Source organism: Ictalurus furcatus, chromosome 25 (assembly GCF_023375685.1).
Source record: "Ictalurus furcatus strain D&B chromosome 25, Billie_1.0, whole genome shotgun sequence".
NCBI lineage: Eukaryota > Metazoa > Chordata > Actinopteri > Siluriformes > Ictaluridae > Ictalurus > Ictalurus furcatus.
Genome location: NC_071279.1, coordinates 1628571 through 1650482, shown reverse-complemented (window position 1 = coordinate 1650482; position 21912 = coordinate 1628571). Strand labels below are relative to the sequence as shown.

Genomic DNA, 21912 nt, shown 5'->3' with positions numbered 1-21912 from the left:
AACTGAGGCATTTTTGAGAAGTGTGTATTTCCAATCTCTGGAATGCATACGAGACAATATGAACAATCCGTGCCTACTTCATGTCTTTCACTAGGGTTCGTTTCTTGTTGGGCGGTCGCCATGGTGACTTCAAGTTCCTACCCCCTGCTGGCTATGCACCTTGTTATGAAGCCCTTCTCCCCAAAGAAAAGATGCGGGTGGAGCCTGTGAAGGAGTATAAGAGAGATGTAGATGGAGTGAGGAACTTGCTGGGAACCACCCAATTCCTGTCTCAAGCGTCCTTCATTCCCATCCCTGTCAACACCAGCCAGGTGAGACCTTAAAATCAAATCTCTTTTAGTCCCTGTCTCATTACCATCTATTCTTTTTTTTCTTCTTCTTCTTTTATTCCCCGCTGTAAGCTTGGAAACTTTTAGAAACACACCAGTTTTCATATGTTTTTTTTTGGAAATTCACATGAAATGTCTAGAATTATCATCTTTACATTTGTCAGATTGTTCTGCCTCCACACCTTGAAAATGTGCGTGATAAGCTTGCCGAGAACATCCATGAACTCTGGGGGATGAACAAAATCGAGCTTGGCTGGACCTATGGCAAGGTAAGAAAACCTATATGACAGTCCAAGGACATATCAGAATATCACTCCAGTATCACTGATCGCAGTATTCACATCTCAAACCAAAATACTGTGTAGGTAGTGACACCATCTCATTCTGACCAGAGATTTTTATCTCTATTTTATACCGTTTCACTTCTCCCTCAAGCGCTGTCCAGCTAGACAAAGCCAGGCGAGTATAATTGAAAAATTCACCCTGAATTTAGAGTACCTGACTAATGTTAAGCATCCCAAATAGCTACCCAGCAGATGGGCATGTAGATCTCATTATCAGATAATGGGTCCAAGAAAGGCGAGAGTGCACCGATGTAATGTGCATCTACTGCTAAGTGCAGCAGCAGCTCTGAAAAATGCTGAGTGCACACACACACACACACACACACACACACGTATAGTGGGCACACTGCAGCTGAACTTCAGACCCCAATGGGTCTTAAAGCAAGCACAATGAGCAGCTCAATGTCCAAGTGCTCAGCAGGAGAAATTCATTAGGGGTGAGGACTTTCATTACTCCAGAGGTGCAACCTAATCATTTACCCGTGGGGGGGGGGGGTGGGTTTCAACATTCCAGATGTTCACAGATCAATCTTGCTTTAATGAGAGCTCATTAGCTCGATGTGACATTGTTCTGCACTTGAGATAGAAACTTACCACTAGAAGTGACAAACAGTTAGGCATGGAATGGCTTTCTTGACTTGCTTTAATTTTTTCATTCCCAAAGACACAGAATGGACTCCAAATGTTCAGAACGAAGTTAAATTTCCCACGTAAAGCATTCGGATATTTTCCACAAAAGTACAAATACAAATTAGAAGAACAAGACTGTTTGGAGTCAGAGAGTACGGGAAGTCTATCAAGCATATTTCCTCACTGCGTATTAAAATGCCTGCTTTTGTTCGTTTTTAAGGTACGTGATGACAACAAGAGGCAGCATCCTTGCCTGGTTGACTTCTCCAAGCTGCCTGAAACTGAAAAAAATTATAACCTGCAAATGTCAACAGAAACCTTAAAGTAAGTGCATATGGATTAACCCTTAAACACATACCTTGGGTCGTTAGTGACCCGGGACATCATCCGCTACACTCCCCCTCATTCATTTAAAAAAAAAATTAGACCTCCACCTTCTTAGTATTCCTCAATCTATTTATTATCAACAATATTTTCTAATTACATATTCTATTTTTTTAATGAATTGATTGTAAAATGTCTATAGGGTTGCTAGGGACCCGAGGTATGTGATAGTGATTGGTGAAGCATTTATGCATTTAACGATTAAGGTTAGATTAACACAAGGATCTAGGGTTAAATGGTTAAACAGCGACTTTTAAAGTTTCAGTTGCGTAGTCCAGGAACTAATTTGAGTCTTTTAACGAGTCAGCATTACTGTATATATACCTGTATGTTATACCGGACAGTCTCTAACCCTCAGTAAAATGTGGTATTGGGATCGTTTGTCTCTTAACACTTACTAGCCATGTCTGCTACTGACCTCTGTTCCTTATATCTCATTCACGTTTTTCACTCAGTGGTAGTCCTCATTGTTTTTGCTTTAGACAATTGACCAGTACTGAAATGTTAAACTTGTACACAAAGTGAGATACCTACTATATAGCAGCTGAGATACATGTATTTCTCCTACTATATAGCAGGCAAGTACGCGGTTTGGGACGCAGCCGTGCTCTCTTGTTTGCCGTAAAACGGTCGAGCGCTGCCATGTGTGTGTGTACGTGTCCTGTCGCACAATGCGGTGAAAACTCTCACACGACGTTAATAGTGTGATTAAGGTGTGTACGTGTCTGTAACGCACGTCGATAACGCGACTAAAACAGGAATACTCCACACGTCTTAATTCCGTTCGCGTTTACTTCGAGTGTGACTTTAATCGGATTATGGTCATCGATAATCTCTGTTTACATGCTAGTTTCTTAATCAGAGTATCGTCTTAATCGGGTTCATATCGGATTATCGTCGTCCGTGTAAACGTACGGACTGACTCTCTGAGCCCTTCTTGTTTTTCTTTTTGGTAACACAGGACCTTACTAGCTTTGGGATGCCATGTTGTACAAATCAATGTTAATGCTGAAGATGACCTGAAGAAGATCAAACTTCCCAAAGAGTAAGTCCCTACGTGCACTGCTACACTAGCATGTAACCATGCATATAATAAATATGGTATATTTATATGTCTTTATATGCGCTAATGACATTTTGGAATGTATACTTTGTTACTGCATGTGGGTATTTGCAGTTGACATATTTATAGTGATGAAAAATAAATAAATAATAGCAGCTGGACATTCATTTGTAAATTCTAACAATAAGCAAATGAATCGAATTGAATACAAATTAAACAAATTGAGCAAGAGGAAACAATAACTGCGTGAAAACGAACCATTGATACTTCGTGTAAGTGCCACTTGATGCCTCCATTGTTTTGAGCCCTATGGCCTGTGAGCCTCAGGCTGTGTGGTTGTGGGACGTTCTAGTATTCATGCAAAAAGGTCTGATGAAGCTGCTGACTGTCGGCGCGTTAAAGTACGCCCTGATGTTGCCATCCAGTTTCAGAGCCTTACTGTGCAGGCTGTGTGGCTGCTCATCTTTTTTCCATTGATGTATTCAGTAACGATTGTAAAATCTCAAGAAGTAGGAATGTGTATGAGTGATGGTCTTAATCTTTCCTTCTTTATATAGCTATGTGATGTCAAATGGTTATAAGCCTTCGCCACTAGAGCTTTCTGATGTGAAACTGACACCTGGTCAGGAGGTTCTGGTTGATAAACTGGCTGAAAACGCTCATAACGTTTGGGCCAAAGATCGCATAAAGCAAGGATGGACTTATGGTATTCAGCAGGTACATTTATAACGTTTTAAAAAAAATGTTGTAAGTTCAGTAAACGATAGCAGTAACGCCATGATGGAAAGCGAAACACTGTTGGGATATACACAGTCTAATTTTCCATTCTTTTCTAAAGGATTTAAAGAGCAGACGCAATCCTCGGTTGGTGCCATATTCTTTGTTAGATGAACGCACAAAGAAGTCTAACAGAGACAGCCTTCGAGAGGCCATCCGAACACTAATTGGATATGGATACAACATTGAGCCCCCAGATCAAGAGGGTAAGGGTGAAACTCAAGCGGTCATTATACAAACCACTATTTAATGTCAAAACACAAATAAGGCCATCGTCAGCTTACGATGTCACGTCTTTGTCCATAGCTGCCCATGTGGTGGAGAAGAGGAGTGTTGAAAACATTCGCTTTTTCCGTGTGGAGAAGAGCTATGCGGTGAAATCAGGGAAGTGGTATTATGAGTTTGAGGCTGTGACTGGAGGAGAAATGTGCGTAGGATGGGCTCGGCCCAGTTGCAGACCTGATGTCGAACTGGGCATGGATGACCAAGCGTATGTTTTTGATGGCTACCGAGTAAGTGTTACTATAGTGCTGCTTCAGCAGGATATCCTGCACATTCGGGGGTTTCTTTAAAGTAAAACCTGTCTTGCAGGGTCGACGGGTACACATGGGCAGCCACTTCTTTGGGAGAACGTGGAGCAAGGGTGACGTGGTGGGATGCATGATTAACATGGAGGATAAGTCCATGATCTTTACTCTCAATGGAGAGATCCTGATCACCAACAAGGGCTCTGAGCTCTGCTTCACTGACTTTGACGCTGACGATGGTGAGCATACAGTAGTCACGACAGAACAGGTGTTTTCATTTCATGTCTATTTTCCTGGTGCTAATCAGAGAATGTCCTGAGGGCAAACTGCAGATCTTTTTTGAATGTATGCCAGAGCTTAGTGATCTGTCCTTTCTTCAGGCTTCATCCCAGTTTGCAGTCTTGGGCTCTCTCAGATTGGCCGTATGAACCTGGGCAAAGATGCCAGCACCTTCAAGTACTACACCATGTGTGGCCTTCAGGAGGGTTTTGAGCCTTTCGCTGTCAACATGAACCGAGAGGTCACTATGTGGTTCAGCAAACGCCTTCCTACATTTGTCAATGTGCCAGCGGACCATGAGCACATTGAGGTACTGCTAATCAGAACCGAAACATATTTGACTTGAAGGTGTAACATTTATCATTTATTAAGCATGCAACTAATGGGTTTAAACAACATATTTCTGTTAGGTGACTAGAATTGATGGCACTGTGGACTCTCCACCATGTCTGAATGTGAGCCATAAGACCTTTGGGACACAAGCTAGCAACAATGACATGATCTACTGCCGCTTGAGCATGCCTGTTGAGTTTTGTTCCAGTCCCAGGAAAATCACTAATGTCAACGAGGTGATCAGTGATGGCCAAAAATCTAAGAAGGATAACAGCGGAAAGACTGATTATGGCAGCATTACAAAGGTACGAATTAGATCTCAAATTTCCTGACAGATCTGGTATCGTAGAAGTGGTTCCTTGTTGGTAGTCTAAAGAAGCTTTACAGAACATGTTCAATGGAATTCATCTACTTCAAGCTAAGGCTGAGCTCGTTTCTTGGCTTGTGTTTCAGTATTTCTACTCCGTGAGAGTGTTTGCAGGTCAGGACCCTACCTCGGTATGGGTAGGCTGGGTAACACCAGACTATCACTACTACAGCAAGAACTTTAACCTGAGCAAAGTCCGCACAGTGACTGTAACTCTTGGGGACGAGCGTGGTCGTGTTCATGAGAGGTCAGTTCATCACCTACATGGTCAGAATGTAAGAATCAGTGAGAGTTCATGATATTCATCAAGATATGCCAGCAAAGCACCAATTACAACAGCGTTGACAATTGTAGAAAGCGTGGAGCAACCTGGTACAGTGTGAAACTGTGCTCAAGTTCACAGTGTGTTCCAATCTGCTCTTTCAAGTATCGTATCTCTAATATATCATAATGTACGCTATATATAATGTATGTGTACGCCTGACCATCACACCCATATGTGGGCCTTTTTATTATTTTTCCAAACTATTATCAGAAGGTTTGAAGCCTCGCATTAACATTTAAACATCCCTTTACTGGAACTACGGGGCCAAGCCTGTTCCAGAATGACAATGCACAAAGCTCCATAAAGCCATGGTTTAGCAAGTTTGGGGTGAAAGAACTCGAGTGGCGTGCACAGAGCCCTGACCTCAACCCCACTGAACACCTTTGGAATGAATCGGTACGCTGACAGTGTGCCTGGCCTCCTCACTCGACATCGGTACCCGACCTCACTAATGCACTTATGGCTGAGTAATCACAAATCTGCACAACCACGCATCAAAATCTCGTGGAAAGCCACCCCAGAAGATTTGAAGTTATTATAACTGCAAATGGGGGCCTAAATCTATATATAAATGGATGTTCAACAAACAAATATGGGTGTGATTGGTCTGGTGTCTACATATTTTTGGCGATATAGTGTATGTATATTGTCTTTTGCAGCAGGCTCTGATTCACTCGTTGTGTTCTATCTGTGCTGTTTGTCCAGTGTGAGGAGGAGTAATTGCTACATGGTGTGCGCTGGCGACATTTCTAGTAGCTCTTCTGGACGAAGTAATGCTGACCTCATAATTGGATGTCATATTGATCTGGCCTCTGGCCTTGTCTCATTCACTGCCAACAACAAGGAGCTGCCTATTGCATATCAGGTTACTTTGTCTTCCAAACCATATCTTAATAATTAAGGAACGTCGTCAGCCACTTCTAAAGATATGTAATAAGTCCCATGGAGAATGTCTAGTTTCATAATTGCTTGTGCAGATTCTTAACTTGCTTTTCTCGGTGACCCGTTCAGATTATTGAAATGAATGAAATTCATGCAACTGAGGTTGCCAGTTATTTCTGCTCTTAGACTACTGTATGGGGTTTTTTTTTTTTTTTTTTAGCCTAAGAACAGACAAACAAAAACAAACTAAACAAATTTGTTTGTGATACAAAAAGACTAGAAACTAATAAAGCAGATTTCATTTCCTGAGTAAAATAAACTGTTAATTGCAATATGTAAACAAGATGCGATTATAAAAAATAAACTTTGGACCATATGCAGATCAGAGAAACGTTTGAATAAACAATTGATATTAAGAATACATAGAGGTTGATGGTCCTGAGTAGTTCTCATGGTGTTAATTGTGGAAATTTGTGTCCACTATCACACATTAGCTGTGCATTTAATACACCATCTCACTGCGGTACATATTGGACAAGAAAGAAGCTCATATGTTTAAAGTTGGAATAGAGGAAAAATGAAACCTCCCTCTGTTATGGATGCAATGCAAACTTAAAACCGTAGTTAATTCTAAAAAGTAGCAAAAGTAACAATATAAAAGAACTTGGTTAATATTGGTTTGTAAGTTCCAGCGAGCCTGGCTTACATGAATAAGGTTCTTATGTGCCTGTGATCTTAGTTTGCCTGGGGGTTTTAAATCATGATGGCACTAGGGAGCACTTGTCAAGAGCGAAATGGATTCAGCGTGCCTTCTCAGAGAACATCGCATTGTTCCTTATTGTAGAAGAACAAAAGTCGAATGGTGTGTATAGATTTCTTCTTACTCTTCTGTCCTGTGTTACTGTCTGTCAGGTTGAGCCCAACACAAAACTGTTCCCTGCTGTGTTCGTTCAGCCCACAAGCCCCAACCTGTTTCAGTTTGAATTTCCAAAGATCAGAGTAAGCACATCTTCCAACCATTTGAGATTGAAAAGTTAATTCTATCAATTAATAATAATAATAATAATAATAATAACAATAATAATACTAATGGTATATTCGTTCCACTTAGGATGCCATGCCACTGTCTTCAGCTATTTTTAAAAGTCTTCACAGTAACCCAGAGCCACAGTGTCCTCCACGGCTGGATGTGCAAACCATCGTAGCTGTTCTGTGGAGCAGGATGCCCAACACTTTCCTCTCAGTGGAGACCGCACGGGTCAGTGAGAGGCATGGCTGGGTGCTGCAGTGTCTGGAGCCCTTGCAGATGATGGCAGTGCATATTCCTGAGGAAAACAGGCAAGTGACGTTTTACGCCAATAAAAAAACACTCATGTATACATAAATACATATGGTGAAAATTGGTGCTTATATGTGGAAAACCTTCCCAGGAGATTGGAGGTAATTATAACAGCAAAGAGGGAATAAATCTGGAATGGAATGTTCAAAAAGAACATGTGGACACCTGTGATGGTCAGGTGTCCACAAATTATTGGCCACGTAGAGTGCATTCGTGTAGGAATTGTTGGATGGTTCAGCTATTGTGTTAAATAATGTGATTGTCAGTGTTTATTACTGCTGGAAGTAAAGAAAAATAAAATAGTATAGTTTCATTGCCATATTTCCCTGATTCTAGGTTTCGTAGATGACTCGTTATTCGTAATTGGTACAGTGAAGAAGTCAAGAACACATTTTCCATACAACAATTAATGTGTGTATGTTCCTGTAATGCAGATTAAATCTTAAGATCTGATCTTATCTTATAACGCCTGCTGAATTACTGAAAAAACAACAGTGACTTGTTTTTTCCATATATAGAACCCTGATGGAAAGACATTAAACGTTACGTTGGCGTGATTTTTCTTCCCTGTTGGCCTCTAGGTGCATAGACATCATGGAACTCTCGGAGGACGAGGCCCTGCGACAGTTTCACTACCACACTCTGAAACTCTACTGCGCGCTCTGCGCTCTGGGAAACACTCGTGTAGCCCACGCCCTCTGCAGTCACCTTGACCAATCACAGCTTCTTTACACCATTGACAACCAATACCTGACAGGACAGCTGCGTGAGGGCTTTTATGATGTTCTTATCAGCATCCACCTGGAGACCGCGAAAGAAGCGCAACTCATGATGAAGAATGAGTTTATCATACCCATCACAGACGAGACCTGTAGCATCCACCTTTTCTCCGATGACTCCAAACGCCACTCGTTGCCTGGCGTGGGACTGAGCACGTCGCTTAGCCCTCGGCTCAACTTCTCACCGGCGTGCTTCATCACCACTAAGCGGGAGCACTTATACAGTCCACAGATCCCTCTGGGCATTTTGAAGGAGAAGGCCATCAGTATGCTGACGGAGGCGGTGCAGGGCGGAGGCACTCATATCCGTGACCCTGTAGGGGGCAGTGTGGAGTACCAGTTTGTGCCCATTCTTAAGCTGATTGCCACTCTGCTGATTATGGGATCTCTGACTAGTGAGGAGGTGAGAATCATCCTCCTGCTTATTGAACCCAATGTTTTTGGGGAAAGCAAGGAGGAGGAGACACAACTTGTGGCTGCAGAGGAGCCAGCTGAAAAAGAAGAGGCAAGCAGTAATGAGGAAAAAGCTGTGGAGGCAGGGGAGGAAGAGAGCAAAGAACACAAGCAGCCACCCAAAGGCCTTTTGGAGAAGAGCCTGCCTGAGTCAGTCAAACATCAGGTCAAAGTCAATTTGTAATTCAGTGGAAGCAATAAGATCTCAAGAGCAGTGGTTCTCAAAGTGGGTCTGGGGAACCTGCAGGGGTCTGTGACATACAACCAAGATTTTATTGTAGTTTTGATGGCGGTGGACAAAAAACAGTCTTTTGTATGGATCTTTATATAAAACCGCTAATAGTAATCAACCATTCAATCAATCATGAGTCAGTTTTAATGTTCATATACTTTTATACAGTCGCAATCAAAATGATTCAACCCCCAGTGCAAATCAGGTTTATTGTCAAAAGTTAGAGAATTTCAGCTGTTTGCAATGAACACATCAAACAAAAGCTATTGAAATAGTTCAACACAACGGATACTTCAAGCGGTTTCCCCCAATTCAACTGAAAATGCAACTTATAATGACTTCTCTAGTTTCAAAAGTATTCAACCCCCTGAATAGAATCCCTCACAACAGCACAAATATGCAGAACAGGTGTTGTCTCAAGCACACCTGATGCAACTAACCAAGGGCTTCATTAGTTGCAGCAGGTGTGCTTGAGCTGGAACACATGAAATGCCTGAAGTGGCTAGGGGGAGAAAATGTATGAAATACCTGGACGGGGCAGAAAAAGGAAGCTCTCAACGGCTGCAAGCAGATTTCTGAGAAGGCAGGTTGTGACAAACCCTCGAGTGACTGCAGAAGACCTGCAGCGAGACTTGGTGGCAACATGCACTGAGGTTTCAGTGAGCACAGTAAGGAGCGTACTAAACGCAGAAGGTTTCCATGCCAGGACTCCAAGGCGGGTTGCAGCACACAAACCCAAGAATATTACTGACCCGGAGGCCATTGCTCATGAGGAACGGGAGAAGATTCCTCAGGAACGCTGCCAGAAGCTCTGCATCTTGTTTGCAGCAGGTCATAACAACAAAAGCGTGCTCTATTAAGTACTAAAGATGGTTGCTATGAATGGGGTTGAATAATTTTGAAACTGGAGAAGTCTTTATTAGCTGCAATTTCAGTTGAATTTGGGGGAAACCGCTTGAAGCATTCGTGGTGTTGAACTATTTCAATAGCTTTTGTTTGATTTGTTCAATGCAAAAGGCTGAAAGTCTGTACATTTTACAATAAACCTGATTTGCAATGGGGGTTGGTTCATTTTTGATTGCAACTGTACATATATAAAAATGGAATCTGGGACCCCATGACTGCAAAAACCTTTGAGAACCCTGATTATAGAGAAGCCGTATGTGCTGAAAATCAAACCACTCATATCACACCTGATATTATGGTTATTAATTATGTGATACCTTCAATATAGAAGCCATAATAATTATAGGGTCTAGGGAAACCATTCCTTTAGTTGTGTCATTTCACCGCCTCATCTTTGTCTATCGTGCAGATGTGTGAACTCTTGCACTACTTCTGTGACTGTGAACTGAAGCAGCGTATCGAGGCTATTGTGGCATTCTCGGATAGTTTTGTGGCCAAACTGCAGCACAACCAGAAGTTCCGCTACAACGAGCTCATGCAGGCCCTCAACATGTCCGCTGCCGTCACTGCCAAGAAGACCAAGGAATTCCGCTCTCCTCCCCAAGAGCAGGTAGGACCTGTGCACATTTCCCATTAAAGCAACCACATGCATTTAATTTAGTATTCTAGTTGAGTCAGAGGTATTGAATTGGTGTTTGCCTTCGCCGTCTCTCTCTCTCACTCTGATTTGTGCTCAGAGCTCCAGTGGTCCAGAAATGAGTAAGAATGAACAATTCCCAGAAGCCTTTACATTTCTGTTTTTTAATTACACTTCCACTGGAAAGCAGATTCATGATCCCTCATGGCTCCATTCATCAGGCACCGATGACAGAGCCGTGGTTTGCTTTTCCGCAAGATCAATCTTTTTTTAATATCTCGCACAAATTGTGCCATATTACACACTGGCTAGAAATTAAATACGTCTCACTATGTATCCAGGGTAACCGACAGGTCCGTCACTGAGCAGATGCAGCAATTAAATATTTGCAGTTTCTGAACCCTGTATATTCTTTATTTGCTTATTTAAATCCACTAGCCACTGGCTATATGACGGCAACCTTCTCAGAAACGCTCAGATATAAGCCCAGAGCCCAACTCTTTTGTTTCCACCAGATTAACATGCTTTTGGACTTCAGTGCTGGAGAGGATTGTCCCTGTCCTGAGGACATTCAAGAGGAGCTTCATGCCTTCCATGAAGACCTGAGACTCCACTGTGGTACAACACCTGTCCTAGTCTCCCAATCTCTCTTTTACTGTCTACCACACACACACACACACACACACAATGTACAGTATACTGTATGTGCTATATGGCCTCTTCTCATATGTATCATATATGAGAACATCTAAAATAAATAAAACTTTATCAAAAAAAAAATCTTGTGCTGGTGTGCTCCTGCAGGTATTCCCATGGAAGAAGAAGAGGAGGAACCTGATACATCTATAAAAGGCCGTCTGCTCTCCCTGTTATATAAAATCAAAGGTCGCCCACAGAAAACTGAGGAACAACCATCAGAGGAAAAGCAAGCAGCTCCAAGTAAGCCGATATCACTATATAAAACCAGATCTTTTTTTAATCTTCTTATTTCTCCACTAGGATTTCTTCATAGTTTTGTCACTACATTTGAATAATCCTTCTATATAAAAATGTATTTCTATACAGAAAAAAAAAAAAGTCTTAGCGGTCACTCCTGAGAGGGAACACATGCAAAACCATTTTAATATCCACTGATGTGTTTAAATGTAATTCAGTTAAAATTCTTTTTAATTACGATCTGTTAATGCCAATGAAGAACAAAAACCTCTCTTAGTAAAATGGATAGTATGCAATTATTATTAGGAGTTGCCAGTGAATTTAAAGATAAATGCACTTTTAAAGAAAATAGGACTCAAAAAAAAAAAAAAAAAAAAAAAAGACTAAACGCTGACTTAAATGTTATATTTTCAGTGATTTATGATGTGATGACCAAAAGGTTACCTGATGAATAAAAAAAAAAAAAAACCCTTTCTGCTGCATTCGCTCTAATGGGTTCCTAAATTAAACCCATTCTCAGATGCATGAGAGCTTAAAATATGTTCAGCTGAGCGAGCATCTATTCCCTCTTAACAATAATGAAGTGAAGCTGGTCCCTTAACCGATGCAGGTAAAATGTGTCATGTTTGCTTACTCATCGTTCATTTTAAAATATATTGCTAGACAAACAAACTGAGGCACGAAGCTACACTAACAGATTTATGACTCTGATATACAACTCTGCCATCCGTTTATTTTTCCCCACACTCTGATGCTTTGTTATTTATCATCGTAGTAGACGATTATGTATATTTTACAGTCTTAGCAGATGACAGCACGATCCAGATTGTAGGTTCACTGCTGAATTTCTATCACAGTGGTTCTGATGGCACGTGTTCACTGCAGAATCGGGTTGACCTTTCTGTAGTGTTATATTGCATTTTTTCCTCTAGCAGGTGCTTGACATCTTCTACACAACCCAATAACATATACATTATGTCGTAAAATTAGTAGCTGATTAATTATAGTATGTCAATCTGTTAATATCGTTATGGCAGACATGCTACTCCAGCAGCTATGGGAATATACACTACCATTAAGTTGGTGCTCTAGTGTAAGGGAAAGCAAGTGCGGTCGAGAGACCCCCAGGGGTCTGTGAAGCATAGTGGTAGAAAATTCCACCATTATTAACGTTATTATACTTATTACTGTGTTCTTGTATTGCTATATTCAGCATTGAGTATCTAATACCATAATTGCACACATCATTAAGACCTTAACATGAAACTACAGACCCTTTAACAGGCAGCTCAACCATACGATTACACATTTATATAGTTTTCATAATTTAATCTTCAACTTTTCTGTTTATCTCAAGGGATTACAATAAGTGTTCCCTTTCAAAGGGAACTTCGACGTTGCATTTAGCATAACACTATGGGAATGCCTTGCGCACGTGACCGGTATCTGAAGCTTGTGTAAAATCATGCCTCTACTTATAGGCCTGCCATGATCAGGTGACGTGGCAATTACGCGCGTCGCATGAGATTATTTATTTATATTTATATTTTTATATATATATATATATATACATATATATATGTGTATATATATATATATATGTGTATATATATATATATATATATATATATATATATATATATATATATATATATATATATATATATATATATATGGCACCTGCGAACCATGCCGCCAGCCTTATTATCTTCAGCGAGACTGCATGTCGGTTGTTTGTGTGACAAAAAACGCTTCATTTCTACTCGATATTTTCTCAAAATCTCTGAACTTTTCTATCCCTTTTTTTAGAGAAAAAGAAAAGAAAAGAGAGGGAAGTAATGAGCGAGAAAGAATTCAGGAAGTGTGTTACAGCTTGCTCCCGTTTTATCACGGGGAATAGTGCGCACTTTCTGGGTGACGTGTTTAGGAGTGTAGTATGCGATGGTGGCCTCTAGAGGCTGTGAATGGTAATGCCTACATTAAGCAGCTCGGCTCGCGACTCGCGCTCTTCCCGGAAGCCGAAGCGAGTTGGGTTTCAGAGCCTCGTGAATCTGGACCGGCCGCTGCCGAGGCAGCTAGCTGACTCAGGTCCGGGGGATCTCTTATGGATCCCGAAGAGGAGCCGGAGACGAGCGCTGCTCTATCTCTTGCTCTCTCTTCCGGGTTCAGCTATCCGCGGGATTTTGGAGCTTGCATCGCGACTCCTCCTTCTGCTATGGAAAGCCAAAAGGGGAAGAAAAACACACACACAAAAATAATAGTAATAATTTCTCTCTGACTCCGAGGAGCCAGAAGGATGTGCTAAAAACTGAGAGCAGCATATAAAGAACTGCTTGAAGTGATTACTAAGGCTCGATGAGCCAGTGAAAGTAAATCCCTCACACTGCAGAAACTCCCCTTTCTTCCAGAAGCGTATGACAAAATATCAGGCTTCTGGGGGGAAGCCATATTTCTGGCATATTTACTTCTGGCATAAGCCATATTTATAACCCCACAATGTTGGATTATTCAGCCATTGTGGAGAATAAACGGCATGGCTATTTAGCTATGCTGAAGGTGGAGGAGGCGCTTGCGAGCTACCTCTCTCCATCGACGGCAGGTAATTAGGGGGGCCGGCTTTGCATCCAAACCACCGCATAAGGCAGCCGTGGCATTGGTGGGCATGCCTCTGCAGTAGTAGTCTTGCTTGTGGGGTCACTGCAGACAATGACAGTGTTGCAGGCCTACCAAGCAGACCTGCTGAGTGAGCTCGACATATGGCGGCATTCAAACAAGCCAGTTCCTTTCCTGTTGTCTCGAGCTCACCGCATCCACGAGTGGAGCCCGGGCCAGCACTAGTGCGAGGGAGACCCAGAAGGCGAGTATGGCAGCCCGCCAACCCCCGCAGACAGCCAGGGGAACCGGGCGGTCACAGTCGCGGTCTGCTACTAGGCCTGATCTGAGAATGGTCATAAAGGCCAAGCAGGCAAAGAAGAGCGGTCCTGAGGGGCCGTGGAGGGACGTATCAGGGGACACGAGGTTGTTAGGGCAGGTAGTCCCCAGTGCTACTGTAGGGCCTCCCCTAGCCAAGGTGGTCCCCAAGTTTTCAGTGTTCTCTGCTCAGCGAGCTGTCACAGGGCACAGTGCTCACCACAGTAGTCAGCACAGACCAGAGCCCGACGGTAGCGCAGGAAGTAAGTTCCCTTTTGGACAATGGGGCCATAGAAAATGTACCCCATTCCCTAAGGGAGGGAGGTTTTTACAGCCATTATTTCCTGGTCCACAAAAAAGATGGGAGTATGCGGCCAATTTTAGACCTGCATCATCTGAACTGTACTCTTCGGACACACAGGTTCAAGATGCTGACGCTCAAAATTATCGTGCCACAGATTCAGTTCGAGGACTGGTTTGTGGCGATAGATCTAAAAGGTGCATATTTCCACATAGAAATATCGCTAGCTTTATCCCCTCGCACCTTCACAAAGTGCATGGATGTCACTCTGGCTCCATTGTGACTCCAGGGCATCTGTGTTCCAAACTACCTGGACGACTGGCACGATCCAGGGAACTGGCAATTCAACATCGAGATGATGTTGTCGCCCACATGAAGAGCTTGGGGCTCAGGTTGAATCTCAGAAAAGTATGCTTTCCCCAGTGCAGTGGACAACTTTTCTAGGGGTTATAAGGATTCTACTACGATGAGGGCGTGTCTATCCCCAACATGCGTAGGGTCAATCCTGTCAACACTGAGCAAGATAAAGCTGGATCTTGGGAGACTATTGGCTTTTATGGGCCTATTGCACAGGAGACCGTTCAGTGGTGGCTGAGAAGTTGGGGGTTTCATCCAAGGACGAAACCTCTGAGAATAATCAGTGTCACGCGGCGATGCCTACGCACTCTGAGAATTTGAGTGTCCCCGGTTTCTAGCCTTGGGTCACACTCTAGGGGTGTCTCCTTAGCGCAAGACGGTAATGAGAGACACCTCCCTCACAGGCTGGAGCGCAGTCTTAGACAGCTCTCCAGCTCACGGTCTCTGGTGCGGCCCTCATCTGGAGCAGGATGGCTCCATCCACAAGTGGTGGAGTCCATACGGCGAGGTTTGGCCAAGCAGGATGGCATGTGTTCGCCTCCGAGGAGACAACACATGGCCCGCTGTGGTTCGCCCTCACTCCTCCCACACAATTAGGGCTGGACGCCATGGTGCACATGTGGCCGAGGTCACATCTGTACGCTGTTCCCCCCATCGCTCTGCTCCCACAAGTTCTAGCGAGAGTTCGCCAAGACAGTCTATGTCTGCTGCTAGTAGCACCTTATTGGCCAGCTCGAATATGGTTCTGAGAGATAATATCCCTGCGAGATGGCACTCCTTGGGAGATTCCCATCCTCAGGGATCCACTGTAGACCCAGTGAACTGCGCAATAGCTACAGTCCTGGAGTTCTTACAAGAACATTTCTCAACTGGGTGGGCTCCTTCTACAATCAGGGTTTACGTGGCCGCCATTTTGGCCAGCCATGCCCCATTGATGGAGCCTCTGTGGGGCAACAATATCTAACTTCAAGGTTTATGCGTGGTCTCAGGTGGCCGAGGCCCATCTGCAGGCCGCACATAACTTCCTGGGAACTTCTGTGGTCCTGAAAGGTCTGTCAGGTGCCCCATTTGAGCCCTTAGAGTGGATCTACTGTCTCAAGCCGGCGGGCTGATTCATCACCCTCGGCCAGAACTACGGAAACTGTGGGTCTGGCCCCTGAGGGGCACCAGCTCATATATTCTGGTCTCACAACTGAGGTCCACAAGGAAATTGTATGCGCCCAAGTGGCGGCTTTTTGTCTTGTGGTGTGAGGAACGTCAGCTAGACACAGTGAACTGTGCAATAGCTACAGTCCTGGAGTTCTTACAAGAACGTTTCTCAGAATACGACTAATCAGGCACGCTAGCACAGGTAACCGATTACTGAAACTGTATTACTGGCCCATTGTGCTCAACAGGCACTTCTACTGTTACCTTAAACTTAACCAGCCTGTAGACATCGATAATTCCTCATCTAAAGGGTGAGTTTGGAGAAAAAAACACAATGAAATGCTGTTGAATGTGATCTAATTACTAACATTCTTTGCACAATATTTCATTGTGTGCCTGTTAATGGGTTAAGCGATGATTCAGAGGTTATGTCTCAATTCCACATGATCCTGAACTTAAACTTAAGCACATTTTCTGGCATGGTATCGACTCGAGCTAGGAGCAGTATGTGAGTGTGCCGTCAGCACTTTTTTCTTTACGAGAGAGCACATTGAATTGAAGCCAATATTGGCATTATTTAATTTATTCAACAACTCAAAATAGTTCATTAAATACATGACAAGCATCGTACAGTATATCCCATGCACATATTATGATTTCATGACTTTGATTCAGTGTCTTGTGTCTTCATGAAGCTGTGATTAGAAGGAACTGTTGGAGCGCAAAATTAAATGCAAAGTATGTGCTAAACCGAGTGCTATTTTGTAAGCTGCAGAATAATGAGGGTGGATGCCATATTGTTCAATTCAACTGCTACTAGGACTGTTCGTGAAGCAATATATTGCCGTATAGTTTACGGTCAAAGGAGTTCTGATGGACTTACTTAAACCTTATAGAGACATTGTTAAAAGCTTCTCTGTGGATCTTCTCTCATACAGACAATTTATTTAACCCATTATTCAGAAAGAAAATCTCAATGTCTGCCTTATTGTTCTTAGCTAACCTGAAGGAGCTGATCTCTCAGACAATGGTGAGCTGGGCTCAGGAATGCAAAATGCAGAACCCAGCGTTGGTGCGAAGCATGTTCAGCCTGCTCCGGAGGCAGTATGATGGCATTGGTGAGCTGCTACGTGCCATGAGAAAAAGCTACACCATCAGCGAGAAATCTGTGCAGGATGCCATTAACCTATTGGCCTCGCTGGGTCAGATCCGCTCTCTGCTCAGCGTCAGAATGGGTGAAGAGGAGGGCCAGCTCATGATCGATGGCCTGGGGTAGGGACATCTAGTATAGGCACATTCAGTGTAGCTGGTGAAACTTTGGTGAAGGGTTTAGGACTGGGGTAAAACTGTTCTTATGCCAACTGACTATTGACTTTTTGTCTCATAGGGATATAATGAACAACAAAGTGTTTTATCAGCATCCAAATCTGATGCGGGTTCTGGGCATGCACGAGACAGTCATGGAGGTCATGGTCAATGTGCTTGGAGGAGACAAATCTAAGGTACTGTTCTCTTTCTCCTGCATTTTGTACTCGGGCTCTGTATAGTCAGAAGAGTGCCAGACCTGTTTTTTGTTCTAGAGAGCAAATGAACACACATTTTACAAACCTTTACATTCTAGCCTGTGTTCATTATATTTACTGTATTTGACTATTGAATTTAAATTATACATTAACTTGCCACTGTGTATTCTCCAAACGTCATAACATGAACTCTAACCTATGGGGATTCAGTTTTTAAATTTAATAATGTCCTTACTTTTATTTGAATTACAGTGCTGTGAAAAAGTATTTTCCTGATTTAGTTTGTTTTTTGTGCATCTCTCATACTAAATAGTTTTAGATCTTCAAGTGAAATACGACATAAAACAAAGGCAACCTGAGAAAACACACAATACAGTTTTTATTATTTTTTTTTAAAAAATATTCAAAAATATTCCCCAACACCTCTCACCCATGTGAAAAACTAATTGCCCCCTTAAACTTACAACCTGGTTGTGCCACCTTTAGCAGCAATAACTGCAACCAAACGCTTCTGATAACTGGAGATCAGTCTTTCACTTACTTCTAGGACTAGGATTTACTCCTACGCTTTGGATCATTGTCTTGCTGCATAATCCAGTTACTCTTGAGTTTCAAATTACGGACTGGAGTCCGGACATTCTCCTTTAGGATTTTCTGCTAGAGAGCAGAATTCATGTTTCCCTCAATTACTGCAAGTTGCCCAGAACCTGAAGCAGCAGAGCATCCCCACACCATGACACTGCCTCCACCATGCTTGACCGTAGGTGTGATGATCTTTTTGTGTAATTCTGTGTTTGGTTTACGCCAGATGTAACGGGACTCCTGTTTTCCAAACAATTCCACTTTAAACTCATCAGTCCACAGAACATTCTCCCAAAAGGGTTGAGGATCATCAAGGTGTGTTTTTGGTGAAATTCAGATGAGTCTTAATGTTCTTCTGGGTTAGCAGTGCTTTTCACCTCGCCACTCTTCCATGGAGCCATCCCCCCCCCCCCCCAGTGTCTTTCTGATAGTGGAGTCATGAACAGTGACCTTTATTGATGTAAGAGTGACCTGTAGGTCCTTTGATGTTGTCCTCGGCTCTTTTGTGACTTCCTGGATGAGTAGTTGCTCTGCTCTTGGAGGAATTTTGGAAGGTCGGACACTTCTGGGAAGGTTCACTACTGTGCCGAGTTTTTCCATTTGGAGATCACGGCTCTCACTGTGGTTCTCTGGAGTCCCAGAGCCTTTGGAATAGCTTTGTAACCCTTCCCAGACTGGTGTATTTCAATCACCTTCTTCCTCATCATTTCTGGAATTTCTTTCAACTCCGCCATAGTGTGTTACTGAGTAAGACCTTTTAACCAACTTCATGCTGTTGAGAAAGTTCTATTTAAGTGTGGATGTGATTGAACAGGGTTTGCAGTAATCAGGTCTGGTTGTGTCTAGTCCAGCTGATCTCCATTATCAATGCAGCTTCATAGATTTGGGGAATTAGTAACTATGGGGGCAAATACATTTTCACACAGGCCCAGTTGTTATTGGATGACTTTTTTCTTCAATAAATAACATTATCATTTAAAAACTGTATTGTGTGTTTACTCAGGTTGTCTTTGTTTTATCTTACATTTTGTTTTAATTTCTGAAACAATTTAGTACGAGATCTACACAAAAACAGAAGAAATCAGGATGGAGCAAATAGCTTTTCACAGCATTGTATGTAGTTATGGGTATTATATAATTATGTTAAGGTAATGGACTATCTCATGCTGTTTACACTATATACATTTGTGGCATTTGACAGACCCCCTTATCTATAGCGACTTACATATATCTCAATTATACAGCTTAGCAGTTGAGGGTTAAGGGCCCAGCAGTGGCAGCTTGCTGGTGCCAGTATTTGAATTCCCAACCTTCCGATCAACAATCAGCTACCACTTCCTTGAATTACCCTGAATTAGGGAAGTGGTAGCTCAGCGGTTAAGACATTGTGACTTCGCACTGGAAGGTTGTGAGTTCAAATCCCAGCACTGCCAAGCTGCCAATATTGGGCCCGTGAGCCTCAACCGCTCAGTTGTATATGTTGCTCTGGATAAAGGCGTCTGCCAAATACTGTAATTACCCCTCCAGAATAGATTTAATTTGGTCATTCATATTAACTACTGTAATGATCAAAGTATGAGATCCACGTTTGACCAAAGCTTCTTGATGTGTAAGGTTTGTGCCTGCCTCAAAAAACCTACGTTCTTTATAGTCAGAAAGCTCAGCAGATAAAGAGCCTCTCAAAGTCTAACCACTTAATACCCATGATGATTGAAGGAGTATCGGGTGAGAAGGTGAACTCTGATGCCGCTCCTTTTTGGGCAACACCAGGTGACAGGCCTGTAATTTAATGGCAGCAGAGAACATGTAGATGCTTTTTGGGGCCCTGCGGTGACGCATCACCCTGGTACTTCTCATGTCGCCTTGGCAGCTTCATTAAGGGGGCCTCTAGATGGGTAACATGGACACCAGATACATGAGCCGCGACCCGGCACTCACATTTCTCTTCACATCTGTCTAAACCCAAAATGTGTTGCTTGCATGCACGGTTGAGTCTAATCCCTCAAATCTGGACTTAGAAAAACCGAAAAAATGCACCTTTTACAAAAGTGTACATTTACAGTAAATAACTTCTAAAAAGGCAAACAGCTGAAGATAGTACCTGGATAACCTGTAAGGATTAATAACCTGAAGGACTAAAGATGATTCATACAAGTCTTCGCGGTAGTAGAGTTCGCCTGTATACAGTATAAAAGGAACCGATTATAATCACAAAACGCCAGTGCAGAAAACATAGTCTTATCCTAGATATAGTAAGACTTAAGTACTCTGGTGACACACAACTAGATTGAAGAGTTGTCAGTCTGGGGGCATAGGGAGAATGAATGAAGAGAGGTCCCAACCTGTTGTAGATTTACAAAGAAAGTTTTTATGTCTCTGCAGGAGATTGCTTTCCCCAAAATGGTGGCCAGTTGCTGCCGCTTCCTCTGCTACTTCTGTCGCATCAGCCGTGAGAATCAGAAAGCCATGTTTGAACACCTGAGCTACCTACTGGAGAACAGCAGTGTGGGGCTGGGTAAACACACACACACATGCTTTTCATTTTACACTGGACACTATGTGTGTGTGTGTGTGTGTGTGTGTGTGAAATATGCTGGGTGTGGAATAATCATTAACATATTTTCTTACACTGATTTAGAAAACCTGGCATGCAAATATCTCTTCATCACCTTTTAAGATCACGTACATTGCATTAATCCGATAAATTTGGTGAGGTTTGAATTGACATCAGAAGCTATAGACTGAAGTATACCTCATGTGCTATTTACATTATGGGTGTACACTGCATACTGTCGCGAGAATATCGCATTCTGTATTGTTTCTAACTAGAAACCTGACGTCCTTCGGGTTGCATGCTACAGAAATAGAACTCGAGGGGAAAATTACGTTTGGTGCGCTCGTTGCACATGTCTGTTCACGACTACGACGATTAACATGGGAGCGTACGGTATCGGAAGCCGTGCTGTTGTAGTTCTTGGGCTTGAGCTGTTACTGTGAGGAATGAGTCGGGCTAGTAAGACTGTCTGACTCTGCAGGAGCCTTTGCCCATCTCCATATATCAGCACGGTTGCTCAGCCTAGAGCAAATTCTCATTTTCCTCCTGTCACACTAGCAAGCAGTCAAATAATTATCATGAAAGCTAAAGCCACATTTCAACATGGTCAGAGGGGGATCTGTTTAATACAAGAAACTGAGTAGCTATGGAAATGTCAGCGCTACTAGAAGTTGGATGGGAGAATAGAACTACGCTGGAGATGGGAGAAACGTAAATATCTTCATTTACTTGCTGTTGATTTTTCAAATGGGTTTTTATTTGTTTCGTGGGATACAACGTGTACTTTGAGCTCAAATGCATTTTCATCTTCATGGTACATGTATAAATTACTGTACAAGTCGATATACATATTCATCGTGCAACATTCAGAGCCCCTGAGACTAATCGTATTTGGGTAAACATTGAAATCCTTCCTTTTGACTCCGACTGACGCCAGCCCCTGTCTTGAAACTGCCTTGAGAATCCCATTTTGAGGAACACGGGAAAAACTGTGCAAGCGGTATCGCTAATTTC

The 21912-nt window shown here is 42.7% G+C and overlaps 1 protein-coding gene across 3 annotated transcripts in view; it reads left to right on the top strand.

The window, feature by feature from the left end:
• ryr3 (ryanodine receptor 3) overlaps window positions 1–21912 on the top strand; it is a 96938-nt gene that overhangs the window by 40601 nt on the left and 34425 nt on the right. For all 3 annotated transcript variants that reach the window (XM_053614560.1, XM_053614559.1, XM_053614561.1), the window contains 21 exons: window positions 95–311; window positions 494–598; window positions 1524–1627; window positions 2649–2732; window positions 3308–3467; window positions 3589–3733; window positions 3834–4039; window positions 4119–4293; window positions 4435–4643; window positions 4744–4971; window positions 5120–5280; window positions 6064–6223; window positions 7153–7239; window positions 7352–7578; window positions 8161–8977; window positions 10359–10559; window positions 11102–11204; window positions 11391–11525; window positions 17238–17511; window positions 17627–17741; window positions 20727–20859. In XM_053614560.1, the coding sequence (XP_053470535.1) occupies window positions 95–311; window positions 494–598; window positions 1524–1627; window positions 2649–2732; window positions 3308–3467; window positions 3589–3733; window positions 3834–4039; window positions 4119–4293; window positions 4435–4643; window positions 4744–4971; window positions 5120–5280; window positions 6064–6223; window positions 7153–7239; window positions 7352–7578; window positions 8161–8977; window positions 10359–10559; window positions 11102–11204; window positions 11391–11525; window positions 17238–17511; window positions 17627–17741; window positions 20727–20859 (4046 nt within the window). The remainder of the gene's footprint in view (window positions 1–94; window positions 312–493; window positions 599–1523; window positions 1628–2648; window positions 2733–3307; window positions 3468–3588; window positions 3734–3833; window positions 4040–4118; window positions 4294–4434; window positions 4644–4743; window positions 4972–5119; window positions 5281–6063; window positions 6224–7152; window positions 7240–7351; window positions 7579–8160; window positions 8978–10358; window positions 10560–11101; window positions 11205–11390; window positions 11526–17237; window positions 17512–17626; window positions 17742–20726; window positions 20860–21912) is intronic.